Source organism: Balearica regulorum, chromosome 1 (genome assembly GCF_011004875.1).
Source record: "Balearica regulorum gibbericeps isolate bBalReg1 chromosome 1, bBalReg1.pri, whole genome shotgun sequence".
NCBI lineage: Eukaryota > Metazoa > Chordata > Aves > Gruiformes > Gruidae > Balearica > Balearica regulorum.
Window position 1 is genome coordinate 13,516,827 of NC_046184.1, and position 16,705 is coordinate 13,533,531.

General features: G+C 36.9%; 1 protein-coding gene across 2 annotated transcripts in view; it reads right to left on the reverse strand.

The window, feature by feature from the left end:
- Nucleotides 1-1,720: 1,720 nt before the first annotated feature.
- PHTF2 (putative homeodomain transcription factor 2) overlaps nt 1,721-16,705 on the reverse strand; it is a 71,283-nt gene continuing 56,298 nt past the window's right edge. For both annotated transcript variants that reach the window (XM_075775056.1, XM_075775134.1), the window contains 7 exons: nt 16,216-16,488; nt 15,038-15,169; nt 12,438-12,524; nt 11,311-11,466; nt 6,763-6,858; nt 2,858-2,983; nt 1,721-2,084 (listed from right to left, as the gene is read on the reverse strand). In XM_075775056.1, coding sequence (XP_075631171.1) covers nt 2,064-2,084; nt 2,858-2,983; nt 6,763-6,858; nt 11,311-11,466; nt 12,438-12,524; nt 15,038-15,169; nt 16,216-16,488 — 891 coding nt within the window. In that variant the 3' untranslated portion in view covers nt 1,721-2,063. The remainder of the gene's footprint in view (nt 2,085-2,857; nt 2,984-6,762; nt 6,859-11,310; nt 11,467-12,437; nt 12,525-15,037; nt 15,170-16,215; nt 16,489-16,705) is intronic.

Genomic DNA, 16,705 nt, shown 5'->3' on the forward strand with positions numbered 1-16,705 from the left:
AATTAAGTTCTGTGTAGGTCTGTACCATAATTTGGAAAAAACTGTGTATAAAATGTACTTAATTTTTAAAAACAATCCCAACATCAAACAACAGAGAAAGAAGAAACAGATCATATGCAGCTGAAGTTTTCACATGAGAAACTAAATATAGTATGTTCTTAAAGCTCCAGTAATACATTCTTTCAAAAACCAGAATGCACTTTGGTCATTATTAAACATTAGTACAGAGGCAAATAAAATACAAAATGCTTGTTTGTGTTGCTTTATATATAAAAATATTTCTATACCACATAAGTTTAAGATACATTACTTCAAATCTTTCAAGATTCTGAAGTTTAGCAAACATAGTGCAATGTCCAGACTCTCGTCACCTAATTACTTGTCATTTTTCAATATGAAGCCACTACTTTAGAAACACAAAATGTACGAATACTTGCACTCGGTGATATTAATCCTCCCAATATAATTTGTAGATGGAAATGTTGTTCCAAGTAACTTAATTCTACAGAGGTGGACATCTGTTTCCACCACACTGAAGAACCAGGGTCCAATGTGACTGGTCCACATGGGAGCGGGGATACACAGCAGAGGGAGAGGTGGGAAGCCAAGGCTGGGAAAGCCAAGGCTGGGAAAGCCAAGGCTGGGAAAGCCAAGGCTGGGAAAGCCAAGGCTGGGAAAGCCAAGGCTGGGAAAGCCAAGGCTGGGAAAGCCAAGGCTGGGAAAGCCAAGGCTGGGAAAGCCAAGGCTGGGAAAGCCAAGGCTGGGAAAGCCAAGGCTGGGAAAGCCAAGGCTGGGAAAGCCAAGGCTGGGAAAGCCAAGGCTGGGAAAGCCAAGGCTGGGAAAGCCAAGGCTGGGAAAGCCAAGGCTGGGAAAGCCAAGGCTGGGAAAGCGCTAGGGAATGACCTCTGCTGGGGAGGAACAGGAGGAAAGGAGCTTCTCTGAAGACAGAAACGCGCAGAACATCAGGCTTCAGGAGCTCTGCTGCTCACCGGACAAACTTGTTTTCTGTGTTTAACTGCTCTTAAACTTCAATGTGGTACGAATGGCATATACTATAGTGTACAAGAGGAGAGCATCTATCTTATGCTCATTCATAGCACTTCTTTCACCAGTAAATCTTTCGCTTGCTTAAATATTCAATTTCAACATATAATATATACTGCTCCGTAGTTCACCATAATATATTCCAATTGATATACATTTATATGTATATATATAAAGTTTCTCATTAAAAGTAACAATAAAAAGTGCACATATTGAGCATGCACAGTCAGAGCCGCGCAGAACAGCCCAGTATTTCAAATAAATACACTATTTAATTTTATCAAAATATCATACAGCATGGTAACCATTTACAATTATTGCTCTAATAAAAGTGTTATCAAAGAGCACTTGTTGACTTGTTATATAATACCTTATTAATATCCCAGGATATTTAAACTGCAGCCTACATGAGTTTAGATCCTGGAATTGCTCAAAATATTAAAAATTCCCACTTGCTTCTAACACGAATATAAAATATTTCTGCTACCTGTCATACTGTATTGTCAGTACTTTATTTTTTGTAGGTGTCTCATTTTTCTATTGCAACCAAACATCTACTGATGTTATATTGTCCTCCTAAATGATTGGTGCAAATGAAATATTCTCAGCAATTTTACCACGCTATCAAAAATCAAATGACTTCCGTATAGCGTTACTGTAACTAAAAAAGTTCAGCTTTAACAACAGATATAGTAATTTAGTGTAATCAATTTCCAGGATTTCAAGTTCTCAAACACACAGCTTTTGACCCTTCCCAAATCTGACCCTTTCCAAAACTAAACAAATAAGTTTGAAAATAAAATATAAATGTCAACTGAAATGAACATAAAACAGTGAGAAGATGAAATAAATACAAAGATTGCACAAGACAGTCAGATGTAAACACTTCAATTTTCCAAACAACATCCTTGAAGAGGTTGTAGCATCTGAAATACAGATTCAGTGGCTGCTTTGAGGCAGTTTTGTCAATCAATGAGCTTTTCTGTAACACTGTGTTATCTCATCTTCTTTATATATTGTCAAGATTTGATCTTCCAGAGCTGGAAAAGTTAGAGCAGTAAATCAACGTTATTTCCCATCTCAGTTTTCCATTTTCCAAAATTGCAATACCATCACATTTTTTTCTTATTGCATTTGCTGCATATTCTATGATACACAAAATCAATTTTACATTCCTTTACTTCTAATAGGAAGAAAATAGATAGATGTAAGCAAACTCAATGGCCAGTTAATGGCTTTGTGCTACAAGCTTGTGGAAACTAAGGTGCCTCATAACTTCAATCTTGAAATGGTTTCCCGAGTTTGAGTAGGACCTAACAAGACAGTCTTTCAGCCATGATGAAATGATACTGTGTAAGAGTGGTCATGGTAATACTGTATCTAATGTAATAATTTACTGCAGTGTAAGACAAGGATCACTTGCATCTTTCTGCATCCCTTAAAGAGTCACAAAGTCAACAGTGAGGAATTCATGAGAGAAATCAGATCTGGGGTACAAAGAACAGTTAAATAAGGTCCTGTAGTCATGTGTACGCATGTCTCTGTATTTATGTCTGTGAATTCTTAGTTATTATGTGTCCTAAATGAAGTTAGAGAACCATAAAAATACAGAAAATATTAAAGGGGCTCCTTTGAAAAATACATCACTATTCTTCTGATATAGCTTAAATTTCATAACCATTTTCAAACAATAAATCTTCTAGTGAATGCAGTTAAGAATTCATTAGGCTACAATGTCTGATCCATCTATCGTAACATTCTGAACGGCATGGTGAAAAAAAAAAAAAAAAAAGGATGCTTATCAAGTAGTTACCTTTAGATTAAACCCCAGCAAGTCACTGATGACACCAGAAACTGCTGACAGGATCACAACTTGGGTGATATTATAAAGTAGTGGATTCATTGTAAGCCCATATAATCTAAAGGGACTGTCCAGTTCCTAGTAATGCAAAACAATGACATCATTAAAAAGCATAAATTACACAAAGGAGGTTTTGTTCACATATGAATTGAGTGATATTAGATAGTTTAGGAAGTCTTCAAGTCACAATGGAGTAAAACATTTTCCTATTCGTCCACATATAAAAAACAACACAGGAAAATACCCATCACGTTAACTGACTGTTGACTGATGGTGTCTAAATAACCCTTCAAAAAATTGGAGGCTACCCATCTAGAGCATCTACCAGTTGGCTCATGGAGTCAGGAAAATAGAAAGCCAGTTTTCCTGGCACCAAGGTGCCATCATTTTAGAATTCCTTCTGATTTTCCAGAAATCACCTTCAGTAGTAAAAGAGCTGACAGTGGAACCACAAAAAATGAAAGATTTTCCACAGTGACAGAAGGCTACCTCGCTACTATGAAAAATTAACAAAAATGTCTTTTCTAATGCAATTCCCTTCCTTTTCCATTAATATTGGGAACCATTACTGATGATCATAGCCAGAAAAGGAAGATAAAGGAAAAAAAAATACTAATAACCATTTAACTGCCAATATTGTACTACTTTTTTTTTATTGGAAAGATCAAAAAACTAGCCAAAATTAGTCTGCAACAAAACTTGAGGAGGCTATTTCACCAGTTTTCACTTCTTGGTGTGTAAAGTCCAAACTTTTCTGGCCTAGAAATACGTTAAATAAAGGAAGAAAAAAAAAAATTTTAAAATACAAGGATGGATTATATAATTAGTTATATTATAACAACTATCACTGCTTTGGTCAATTATATTTTCTAGCTTTAAATCCATCTTCATCCCTCTCCCACATTACATCCTGGGCCTTGAACAAGGCCTTATAAACCCCCTTTTTAATAAAGAAGAATTTCAAAGCTCTGATTCTTCTTTCAAAAGAACTGAAATAAGAATGAGTAACTTTTTCGCTTAGATGTAATGTGGTAAAAAATCTGCTGCAAATACAAAAGATATAAAAGACATGATTCTGGAAGAACCACACAGAAATTCTTTAAGGAAAAAGTTTTTTGATTTTGGGTTCAGATTACCAATTTTAGGAGTAACAAAATAGTAAGAATATTCAACGTAATTTAGTCTTCAATAAAAGCTTAAGGATCAAAAATATCCAAAATCAAATAATAAAAAACCCACAAAAAAAAACCCACAAAAAGCCAACTCTATTTAGCTACTGGACATGAAATATATAATTGTGTTGATCACTAACTACCAAGAATTCATTTAAAGCTCATCCTAGGCAGCCTGGAAATCCCATCTCACTTTGGGCACATTCTCACAGTAGCTAAGTGATGGCCTGGGTCTGGGATTTGTGCTGCAAAAGCCAAGTCCCCTGTTGGGAAGGCATTTCTGGAAAGAGCAAAACATGAACTTTTTTTTTTTTTTTAAACTGAGAAAAGCATGACAAAGACTGAAGTGAATCAGATCAAGTGTTGATCAGTATCCTGCCACCAACAGCAGCTACTTCTCACCCTACCTACGTGCTCACAGTACACAAACATTTCAACTCATGAGATACCATGAATCTATTGTACAGTTGCACAAGTCTGCTACCTGATGCACAGAGAATACTTCCTTTCATCTGTTCCAAAACCAGGTCCTGAAAGCTTTGCAGTCCCTTATTCTCGTACCAAGAGATACAGTCAATACCTGACTTAGCCAGGCTCTCCGTATCGCTGAAGCGTAACTCTCAAGCTGTTGCTTTGTCAGCTTTGAGTCCTTGCTGACTCTGTCAGTCCTATCATGGAAAGTGCTGCGTACTTTTTTAGAGATGTGGGGACCGCATATGCCGTTAAAGGTGTGCTGGTGGGGAGAATTACTCAGCTGACTAGAACAAATACTCCACCATCTTAGCTACTAGCTAGCTGGATTAAACAGAGTTTGAGCTCCATTTTAAGAACTGCGCTCCGTGGCACACAGGGATCAAAGGGGTAAGTGACCAGAATTCAAGGTGTGGTAGAATGAGGCAGCAAGGTCTCAAAGCACCGCTATATGCAAAAAAAACCAAAAACCAAAACCCAAAGAAACCCAAATCCCCAGTTGTTTCTCTTAATAGGCATGAATTTTCCTGACTGCAGAGGAAAGGTGTAGAGGCATTAAAAGATATGGTTCAGGTTTACTGTATGATAATCCAGCCATTCCCTCTACTGCTGGGGATCTGTGCACACAGAATCAGTATCAGTTGGGTTCAAGCATGGTGGGAGGGGTGTGTGGAATTGAAGGAAATTTATCAGGGGGGTGGGGGGCAGAAAATACTTTTACATTTGCCAGCCATTCCTGGAGAACTGTTCTACATGACCACTCTATCTTGGACTAAATAAAGAAGTTGATTCCTTGAAGTAGAAACCAAAATACTGTTGTTACCTTACTTATGAACCCAAGAATAACAAATCAGCAGCATCTCTTTAAGAGCTTTACCATAACAGCAGAGGGTACAACAAGATCCAAATAGTGAAAACTGAAGCTACACGTATTTAATTTAAAAATAGTTTATACAACTGCAGAAGTGATTAAGCACTGAAACACCATGCCAAGAGGCAGAGAGGTAAGTCACAAATTTGGGTTTTTGTAGCTTCAGGACTGGCTTCCTCTTTGAAAGTCCACTTTATGCAATTCTAAGTTATATACTGTTAATTTTAGTGTAAAAGCACATAGGGAATATTAGATGGAATTTATTTTATGTGTTCATAAAAGCGAAACCTAAAATAAAAAAAAAATGTTCAAGTGTTGAATTTATCACTCCTATTTGGCATTCAGGTAACCCTTGAGTAAGTTTTGGATTAGAGAAATGTTTAGTCTGAAGGAGAATGAGACATTTCTGGAGCAAGAATTAAAGCTCCCAGACAAGTGAAAGAACAAAACAGCTTGCTTCCCAAGTTATGACAGATCTGTGAGTTTGAAAGAAGAGAAGAACTCAGCAGAGGCAATTCAGGATCAAACATGTCTTCCTGAGAATCTCAGCCACTGCTTTGTTTATAACAACAACAACAAGAAGTTTCAAAAAGCCCCAAGCATATCCGTGCCCTAGCTCCAGACGAGTGAAAGTAAGATGATTTCTCTTCTGCAGAATTCTAGAAATGGGAAGTAATAAAAAAATTCATGTTCTCTCACATGAAGAAATATCTTCTACCCACCAAATATAGTTAGTTGGCAAACAGGATAATATTGCATAAGCAAAACACTTTTCTACTAATCAGCAAAATTCCATGCAAAAGGAAACTGCCAAATAGTTCAAGGGTACAGCTGACAAATATTTCAAATTATGTTAAATAAATCCATATCTTTAATTCACTTATAACTCATAACTTATTCACTATGTAACAATTTCTCTCTGTCTTCCAAAAGGATTCTTCTATGACAGTAAGTAAAGAAGACATCAAGTATAATCCAGTTTTAATTTGAAACACTAACCACTGACAGTTTTTAAGAGGAATTACTTTTGTGGAAGAATACAAATCGTCCAGTAGCTTATTACTACAAACAGATATAGAGACTCCAAACAGACAAAACTGCATCATTTATTTCCCATCCATCCCAAAGTACCTTCTCTCATGCTGCTCATATACTCTTAATGAATAAAACTTATTGCATGTAATAATAATTTGCAATCCATAATGATAGCAACATAACAGACTGTCGTGTATGAACAAGTAGCATCGCTGTGACAGTTATAGAGCAGATTTAAACCAAAGCATTAAGCAATCTATTCTGCTTCTTAGTTATATATAATAAGGTAATACTAACTTAATTCTTACCTTCAATAACTTAGTAGCAAGTTTTAAAACATTGTTCACTAGTGTCAGCTCCTCCTTCTTGTTAGGCTTTTTCTCCATTTTCAAGTACAAGTTTATCTGATTTAAGTAAAATATGAGTATTACCACTTATTTGAAACTTAAAGGAATTCATTTGGAAATACTTAATAGTAACATGAAGTGATTACTCAGCAGCCATATGATAGAATAGCAATGACATTTCTGCAAGCAAACACATTTTTTTTGCTTCCTTTTTAATATTTAAGAAATAATACTGGCTCGGTACCATAGGAAAATACAATGGTTTATAATCAACCAAAATACATTTGACACTATTACAGCAACAACTTTAAAGTTTAGTATAATCTACAAATTAGGCAAGAAGAAACACCACATATGTAAGGTTTGCATTGTTTCTTTTTCCTCATTCAGTAATTGCCTGAGGTTTATCAATTCATTTCCAAAAGGTTTTACATTAGTATGCAGACCTTAAATTTCCCCAAGTTCCCAAAAGTTATGGAATAGACTGAAATGCTAAAACATAATTCTGCTAAAGTTTAATTTCTTTTAAAAGATTTTAGTATAATTGAGTACTTCATGAGCACCTTGAGTGCAGAAAAATCAATCCTTCCAGTGCATTGAAATATTTGAAAATTTATTTAACGCTATTGCTGTAGAAGAACAGTATATCCTCAGTACAAGAAAGTACTTGTGAGCACAAGAAAGACATGGAGCTGTTGGAGAGAGTCCAGAGGAGGCCATGAAGATGATCAGAGGGCTGGAGCACCTCTCCCATGAAGACAGGCTGAGGAAGTTGGGGTTGTTCAGCCTGGAGAAGTGAAGGATCCGGGGAGACCTTAGAGCAGCCTTCCAGTACCTGAAGAGGCCTACAGGAAATCTGGAGAGGGACTGTTTACAAGGGCATGGAGTGATAGGACAAGGGATGATGGGTTTAAACTAAAAGAGGGTAGATTTAGATTAGATGTTAGGAAGAAATTCTTGACTGTGAGGGTGGTGAGGCACTGGAACAGGTTGCCCAGAGAAGCTGTGGATGCCCCCTCCCTGGAAGTGTTCAAGGCCAGGTTGGATGGGGCTTTGGGCAACGTGGTCTAGTGGAGGGTGTCCCTGCCCATGGCAGGGGGGTTGGAACTAGATGATCTTTGAGGTCCCTTCCCACCCAAACCATTCTATGATTTTATGATCCTGTCAAGACTTCTGTGATCCAGACTTTTTTAGGTCATTGTTTCTGAGAAAGTTTAGTTAAGAATACAAATTAGCCCTCTTTTGGCCTTCTGGCAATTCTGAACATCAGCTTTCATTCTCAAAAGGCCTATCTTTGATATCTTAGACCAGCCAAAAGTTAGGGGGTTTATTGCATAGCAAAAGTAAATCGAAGGAAAAATATCTTGATAAGCCATGAACTTTTTATGTTCTTTCTTCTGAACTTTTTAGGATGACAACCTTCAACAAGATAAAAAATGAACAATTTAGCAATATGCTGAAGTAGTCCTTCAGGTAACAGAGACTCCTACCAAGCTACAGAAGTGAAGTTGCTGAAAGAAAGTGATGCTATATGATGCTATGATACATTTAACCACCTTCTTGTAAGGTGGTTATTGAAATAATGACCACAGACATCTAAACAAAGTAACTGAATGTTATCAAATCTCCCTAAAAATGTCACTGTAAGTTTCTGTACTGGTTTCGGCTGGGATAGAGTTAATGTTCTTAGCAGCTGGTACAGTGCTGTGTTTCAGATTTAGGATGAGAATAATGTTGATAACACACTGATGTTTTCAGTTGTGGCCAAACAGTCAGGGACTTTTCAGCTTCTCATACTGCCCTGCCAACGAGAAGGCTGGAGGCACCCAAGAAGCTGGGAGGGGACACGGCCAGGACAACTGACCCAAACTAGCCAAAAGGATATTCCACACCATATGATGTCATATTCCATATGTAAACTGCAGCGTAGGCCAGGGCTGCTCGGGAACTATCTAAGCATTGGCTTCAGCTCGTAAGCAATTGTGCTGGTTATCATTTGTTTTGTATATTCTTTTATCATTATTATACTCTTCTGTCCTAGTTTTTATCTCACCTCCTGAGTTTTACCTTTTTCTTTTCAATTCTCTCCCCCATACCACTGTGGTGGGGTGAGGGGGGCAGGAGCACATGAATGGCTCTATGGTTGTTTTTTGCTGCTGGCTGGGTTAAACCATGACAGTTTCTTATACATGTTAAAAATAAAAAGTTATGCCTAATATATTCCAAGCCATGTTAAGCTCCCAAACTATCAATTTCATCTTAAAGTAAATTATTCTTTTAGTGGCGAAGAGATTCCAGTCCTTAAATATAATATTATTGATTTCAACAATTCAAGAGTTTGTAAAAAGGAATAAACTAAGAATAAAAATGGTAGGTAATATACCCCAGGAAGGTTCAAATCTGTTTTAACAGTTGCTAAGATTTTACTAATTTATGAAAAAAAAAAAAAAAAACATTCAGTAACAAATTTTGAATCAGGAGGGGTGTTTGAATGTGTATATGCCCAACCACCTACCATATCTATTCTCAGACTTGAAACTAGCAAGATGACAACTTTGATCAGACCATACATTGTATTTTACTCAACAAGGAACCACTGAGGCACTTAATTTACAAGACCAATTAAAAATACTTTCAGAAGGACTTGAAAAAAAAATTACAGGCAAACAGCATACAGTCAAAAAATCCCTTGATGTAAAAGGATGGATCTTTTAGTTTCCCATCATGACTCCTAATCATGAAATTCATAGGTTGAATATAAAGCACACAGAAGTGGCTCAAACTTTGCTGACAGAAAGTAGAATTTCCAATTTCATCTTATCCATGAAGCATTTAAATTGAATCTGGGGGTTGAAGCTTGTTTGTCCTTTCATTTTTTTTGGTGGTGTTTTTTGTTTCTTTTAAAGCTTCATTCTCCTCTCAGTAAGCCTAATAACACTAGTGTGTGATTTTCGAGGACACCAGTTCAAATGTGCTTTTTTAGATCAACTGAGCGTCAGTCGATTGTTTGGGCTTGGCCTCTCATGAAAGGCCAAAATGTCAGACTTTCATGAGGTCTCTCTCAAGAACACTGTAAACAGGCTGTGGTATCCAGCTAATATGTGAAACCAGTCCAAAATGAGCTCTATCCAGGGGGACATGTAACTTCTTTATTTTCTGAGAAACAATTGTGAATTCTATTTTGGTTTTCATTTCATAAAGCTCTCAGGCCTTTTTGAGGGAAACGACTTATAACAAGACAAGCTGGATTCAATACAAAGCTAGATGTCTGATGACACAGCACTCTGGGGACATACAGAGAGTGTTCCTTTCAATGTCCACACTGGCTCAAAATGTTCAAATGTTGACTCTCATGAAGAGCATAGTATAAAAACCCATGAAAGCAAAACAAAGGCTTGACATTCTCTCTCTCTGGCCTTGCTCCATGCGGTTTTTTTCCAATCCTCATACCCAACATTTCCCTCCATTTTCATTCCAGAAACAGAGGACAAACTTCACTGGGACATTAGCCTATTCATACTCTGAGGATCAATAGAATAAATGCAAAGCTCTCCAAACTCAGGAACTCTGAGAGTTTTCCCACTGGTGCAAAACACAGCATTCAGAACGAGGTCAATAGGCAGTCTGTCTTCTCACTGTCTAGCCTCAGCATCTTTAGTAAAGACAACATTAATTCTCTTTGAGCAAAATATGTACGCAGTCATTTATACCACCTGTCGTAAGCTTCACATGCTGACTTTGGGAGTCTCAGTTTGGAAGATTTTATTCTCGAACTTGAACACATTTCCTGCAGTAAACCTGTGAAGATTTCTTGAACTGCCTATTTACCTTATCCTGAATGCTGTCTTTTGCACCAGTGTGAAACCTCTCCGGGCAGAAGAAAGATTGCTTCTTACCTAACACTAACTGAACATGCTCAGCTCAGAAAACTATCAGCAGTGCCAGGCAGAGCAGAGAGGGAAGTTTGTAGTACAAATGCCGACTAGAACATTCCTGAGAAGAAAAGTACGTAGACCCAAAGTCAAGCTCGACAGATGACTGAAAGAGAAAGTTTCCAAGGAGTCTAGAGGAGACTATATGTAATCCAAGCACCCTAGCAGTCAAAATTACTGGACTGGAAACAGTAACTTTGTAAAGGGTGAGGTTGTTTTCAAATCTTTTACTCTCCCATCCAACACTTTGAGAGTTCAAGTTTCTTTTTCCTATTTAAAAGCTACTTTTTATGTTTGTGTTCTGTTAGATCTTTATTTCTATCAAATGACACATACTGATATCTCTAAGCACGCTCACTTAAAAAGAAACTGGGATACAGCCATCTCAATGTTCCGTACAACTTTTAAACAGTCACACACTTCTCTCAGAAATTGAACTTCAGGCTCAAAAGTGTTGTTTCACTACACCATAATTAAGTCCCTAATCCAGATGATTTTAATACATCTAAAATGCATGCCAGAGTCCTACCAGATGACTTGTTTAGATACAAACATACAAGTCTACACAAATTCTCACCTGTTCAGTAAGTAATATTGAGGTATTGCTGTACTTTTTACTGGTTTCAGATCCAAGAGTAATAAATCTTAAGAGAAAAAGAGTTAGTGAAATGCACCAAATTATGAGTTCCCAATTGTAGTGACAATCAAGGAAGATCTCATGCATGTGAAGCAGCTGAAAACAAAAGAGGGGGAAAAACATCAAAATTTAATTCAAAGTAATAATTATATTACAACATAAGAAAATAATTACTTGTCTCCCAAACTCCAAGAAAAAATTCCCAGTATATAGATTGGTTATAGACATAAAAGATTTTTGAATCATAATTTAAAGTCAACATTGTGTCAAAGATATGAGGTTTGAGAAAACATATGCTCTGAAAGGCTCAATCAGCATTTAGACACATCTCTTTTTTGTATCCCTAAAGGAATACAAAAAAAATACACACTCCAAGACAATTTTAAACTCATGTTCAAACTTGCACAGACACTACGTGGGATGAAAAACAAAATATATTCTCAAATGTACTGAATTACATAGAAAATTGAAATCAGAGTTACTGCTAAATTATATTTTTATTAAAATATTTATAATTAGCTACCAGGAAAACACATTAGCATTAACTAGGGAAGAAAGTGGGGGAAAAAATACAACCAGAAGCCATTCAGAAGCTTCCCTGTATTCTGAAACTGAAGCTCCAGGAAAAATCTTAAGCAGTAAGTCATCCTTAAAACAATTTGCTTACTAAAAGATACTCCACTAGAGGGCAGGCTAATACAGCCAAAAATTTTGTTTCTCACTAAGATCCTCAATCAAGGTCAATCTCAAATGTCTTTGCAAAAGTATGTTTTGATGCAAATGTTAGAAAAAACACTGTGCTACAAAATCCATGATGGAAAATGAAAGAGGATTTAAAAAAATAGTATGTTAGGAATTATGCTATCTATTAGTTTCTTTAGCTCCTACAGAATAATATTCTAAAAATGAACAATATAAATGAAGCTTAATCTTCTGAAAAGCTGTAACAGCTGTTACTCATTTTTCATTGTGGTCTTTTTACTTAATAGGAATCACCGTGCAAAAGGCACTCTAATTTGGAAACTATTTAAGTCATGGCTGTTTCTAGACAAGTAAGATTTCCTCACCTGTGCACAACAGATAAACACAACTGAGATAGTCAGTAGGAAGGCAGATGAAACTATGACATCAACCGAGCGTTGAGGACCTCGACGCTGAAAATAAGGGAGAGATGTATATGTGAGAGAAAACCTACCCAATCACCATTGATATTAGTACATCCAGTTAGATTCACACCTTGTTTCTTTATTTCATCATGGCTCACAATTTGGCAATCTAAGTTCCAAACACCATATTAGAACCTAATGATATCACTATATTTGAATACCCCTAAAGCCATGTGAGATTAATTCAGATGCAAGCATTTAAAGGTAACAACAAGAAAAGAAAATATTCACCGCTTGCTCAGTCAGCTCCTTCATGACGCAAACTAACTTTCATGTAGGCAGCATTCCCTGGCATAACAAATTCAATACTGCACTGGGCTTTAACACCCATTATCAAACCAGTGCTAACAAAAGATTTTTGGACACCAGATCGCAATGGGATATCAAGATATGATTTCACATGGTTGGTATTTTCCATTACCTGCATCTTTCTGACACACAAGAATTGTAGCTGTAAATCACTGTCCCGTTGTGGTGTGCAATAATAAGTCTCTTACGTGTCATAATTCCCACAGAACAGCAAGGAAGATTGGGGAACAAACACACTTGTCTTGAAAGGTGTAACCTCACTGTTACCAACCATTTTTTTCATGCTTACTGGTACAATGAAATGTTTCTACCCACTGATCTTTTTCTTTTTTTTTTTAATTAAAGAATTAAACATTCTGTGCTGCACTGAAACATGTACAAGTTATAGTAGACATGTTTTGACTTTGTTCTCCAGACATGCTACTAATTGTATAAACATGAGAAGAATGGGAGGTGTCCATATGTAAGATATAACCTTGGAACTTGGAGAAAGAGACAGGAAGCTTAACTAATGGGGGGAAAAAAAAAAAAAGCAAATTGGTACTGCAGTATGCATGCACTACTTCTGTACTGAGAGAGGGTGTTTTGCCTGTGGAAGACCTGAGATGTGTATACACCGCAGCTCACGTCTTCACAGGTGGACACGTATACAGCCAAGTAACGTGCAAGTGTAGTTTGGACAGATGCTATGCCAGTGCTTGCCAGCAGCACTGCTGCACACAGGCAGGCCTGCTCCTTAGCTGCTTGTCTCCATTCCTTCCCTCATGCTAGCACAGGTATTGTGGAGCTGCCCAGTGAACCAAGTCAAGCAACAGATGGAGGTGAAAATTACTGTTCTTGACTGGTTATTTTTCAGTTGGGTCAGTTCCCTATGCACCTGCCTCTGACAACTGTCTGATTGCTTTCTTCTTTGCCACATAATTATACAAATGTTTCCGGTGGCATAAGGAGGAATACACAGATGTGGTTGTGAGGAAAGAAGGCATGACACTCACTCCACAACACCGCTATCATATGTAGTCTTTAAAGCATCAGAACTACCTTCTATTGTCCGAATGATGTTATCTTCCTTTCCTCCCATCCAGCGACACATTACATATGATAAGGAGAAAGAGACAAATCTCTCAAGTGTGAAGTTTAAAGGGTAACTCTCTTTTACAACCTCCCCACAGATGCTTCCATAACACAAGGGGTACTGTACTTGAATCATCTCAATTCCTCTTAAAATGATGCATCTTTCAACTTTAAGATTGTGCTTTACACTAAAAACTGTGTCTGCTTTTAGTTTCTGCTTTCCACACTCCCCAGTCTCCACCCCATAACTTGTGTTTTCATAATCCTTTATCTACTTCTAAAAGCTATTGATAGCAGAGTTCATCTAACATTTCTTAATTGCTGTTGGAAAGAAGCATAAATGCAAATAAAGGGATTACCACCACTGAAGAGATTATCAGTTACTGTTCACCAAAAAAACCTGGTTCTGTAGAAACCAAGCAGGAAAAAAAATCTAGCTTCATCTGAGCTGAATTACTTAATGCAGAGAGAAAAATGGAAAAAACTTGGGGTGGAAAAAACCCAAAGCAAAACAAAAAAAAAAAAACCCAACCCTGAGTTAGATAATATGATCCTTTTCACAAACGATCATCAAAATGCTCTGGCTTGAAAAGATTGTGAGAGATATATAAGGAGGTTACTCAAATATGACTTGAACATAGAGTAGAGAGATCAGAATGCCTTACAGATAATGCTTGGGGATAATTTCTAGCTTCACCTGGCACATATGTACTCCCAGCACAAATACATATGTAAACTGTCTTGCTTCATAAATTCCTTCTGCATTCATGACACTAACCGGTGGGGCTCTTACAATAAGGTATTGTCTGTATTATACTACAAGTGGTCATTTTTCCCCAACATATTCACCTGAGAGACTTTTCTGCTAGCATGAGTAACACCAGACTCCAACTCTGAACACACTCATACTTTACTCCAAGGTAAAAACTAGACATTTACTTTCTCACAGCCTGGCTACCTGCACACACTGCTGGCCCAGAGACAGCAACATGAAGCGTGTAGGATATGCACCAATAGGGATAAGTGCACAGGAGGAAAAATTCAGACTACAATACCAACCTTCCATCAACAGCACATGGGATATTTTATACTAAAGTAGTAACAAAAATATATTTTACCTTTAGATAGGACCTGAGAGAAAGCCACATTTTTATATTCTGTACTTTCTTCAAACGGAAATGAGGAACCTCTGATTTTCTTGCCCTTCTGGCAGACGTTAGATGACCAAAAAGTTTGGCAAACAGTAACCTCTGCAGAGAAGAAAAAAAAACACCTTTAACTGTCAATTGATTTTTAAGAGCACTAAAAAGAAAATGGAGACAAGACTTCACTTACTATGTCAAAGTAATGTACAATGTATCAATGTAAAATAAAATATGTTAACAATGCAGAAATAAGAGTAGCAAGTTACTAAACAGAGGAGACACTAAAATGTTTTCAAAGTCGGCTTACTCTAATGAAAAACAAAATTTAGCTATACTTTGACTTCCTTTCTTGAAATTTCAGACAACAGATCTGCTATGCTATTAAAATCTGCGAGAATCAAACCTGCCAATCATTTTCATCAGAAAGTGCCTGTATCACAGAAGTTCCTTCCAACAGAAATTATTATTAGGAGCGGGTTGATTCTATTCCGCTCTATTAAATCACATTCTCGGCTATAATTTGAAAAAAGAAAGTACAAAACCTTTTCTTTTGCAGACCATTATCTATATACTCTGCAGCTAGTAAGGGATATCGATACTCTTTTAAAATTTTACTTGCAGTAACAAGCAATAAATTAACAGGTGTATTACTTCAGAAAGCAGCTCTCACTGTCTCCGGCTGTGGGACCAATCTACCAGCAAATCAGGCAAGGCTCTTGACTAAGGTCTGGGCTGAACTGTTTTGAATTTAACTGGAGATTTTGAATGAAACACACTAGTAGAACAAATTGGAAATTTATAGAGTTCTTTTATTGAAACTCCTTCTCCTTGGGGAAAACTGAGACAAACTGGGACATAACTATGAGCTGAGTTAATGTACTCAGCCAGAAATCTGAAATAAAAGATTAAAAAGTTTTCCCTCAGAAATGGTCTCCAGGAAGAAAGCTTTAGCTACAGAGATGGTACCGAGACTTCAGACCATTGCAACTGAGTCATCTCCTGAACTGTAAGCCCACTGAAGTATTTGTCATCATTGATCTATGAATCATAGTGCACTGAAGAAAACAAGTTGAAAATATCCACAAAGTCAAAAAATGAAAACATAAACTATGTTTTGCTTTGGATGAAGCCTCTTGGTTTGCTGTTCGTACCTGTTTGTACGTCCTCTCTGCTACACATAGCAGAAAAAAGAAAATCCACACTAGAGACACACGGACGACAAAACTTATAATAACCATTGAGAGAACCAGAATGTCTCCATTTGATCCCAATGCAGTCATACAAAGTTCAGTGGCAGAATGTGTAGCTAGTTGTTCCAAATCTTTAGCTTGGGAAAGTCGAAAGACAAATGGCATTAAACCCAAGATTAAAGATATGACATTTCCAAAAATCTGGTAACCAATTCCTGGTATATAGCTGTTCACCTAAAACCAAAAGAAAATAAGGTGTATTTTTAATTTTGGAATTAATTTGGAATTAAATCAATAAATCATTAATGTTACTGTCTTTGTAAGACAGTCTGATAAGTTATATGAAATCTTATAATCTGGTAAATTATATGAAACCTTCAACCAAGCATATTCACAATTTACTATTAAGAAAAAGGAAGCCCTCGAAGAGCATTTAATGGACAGTAACCAA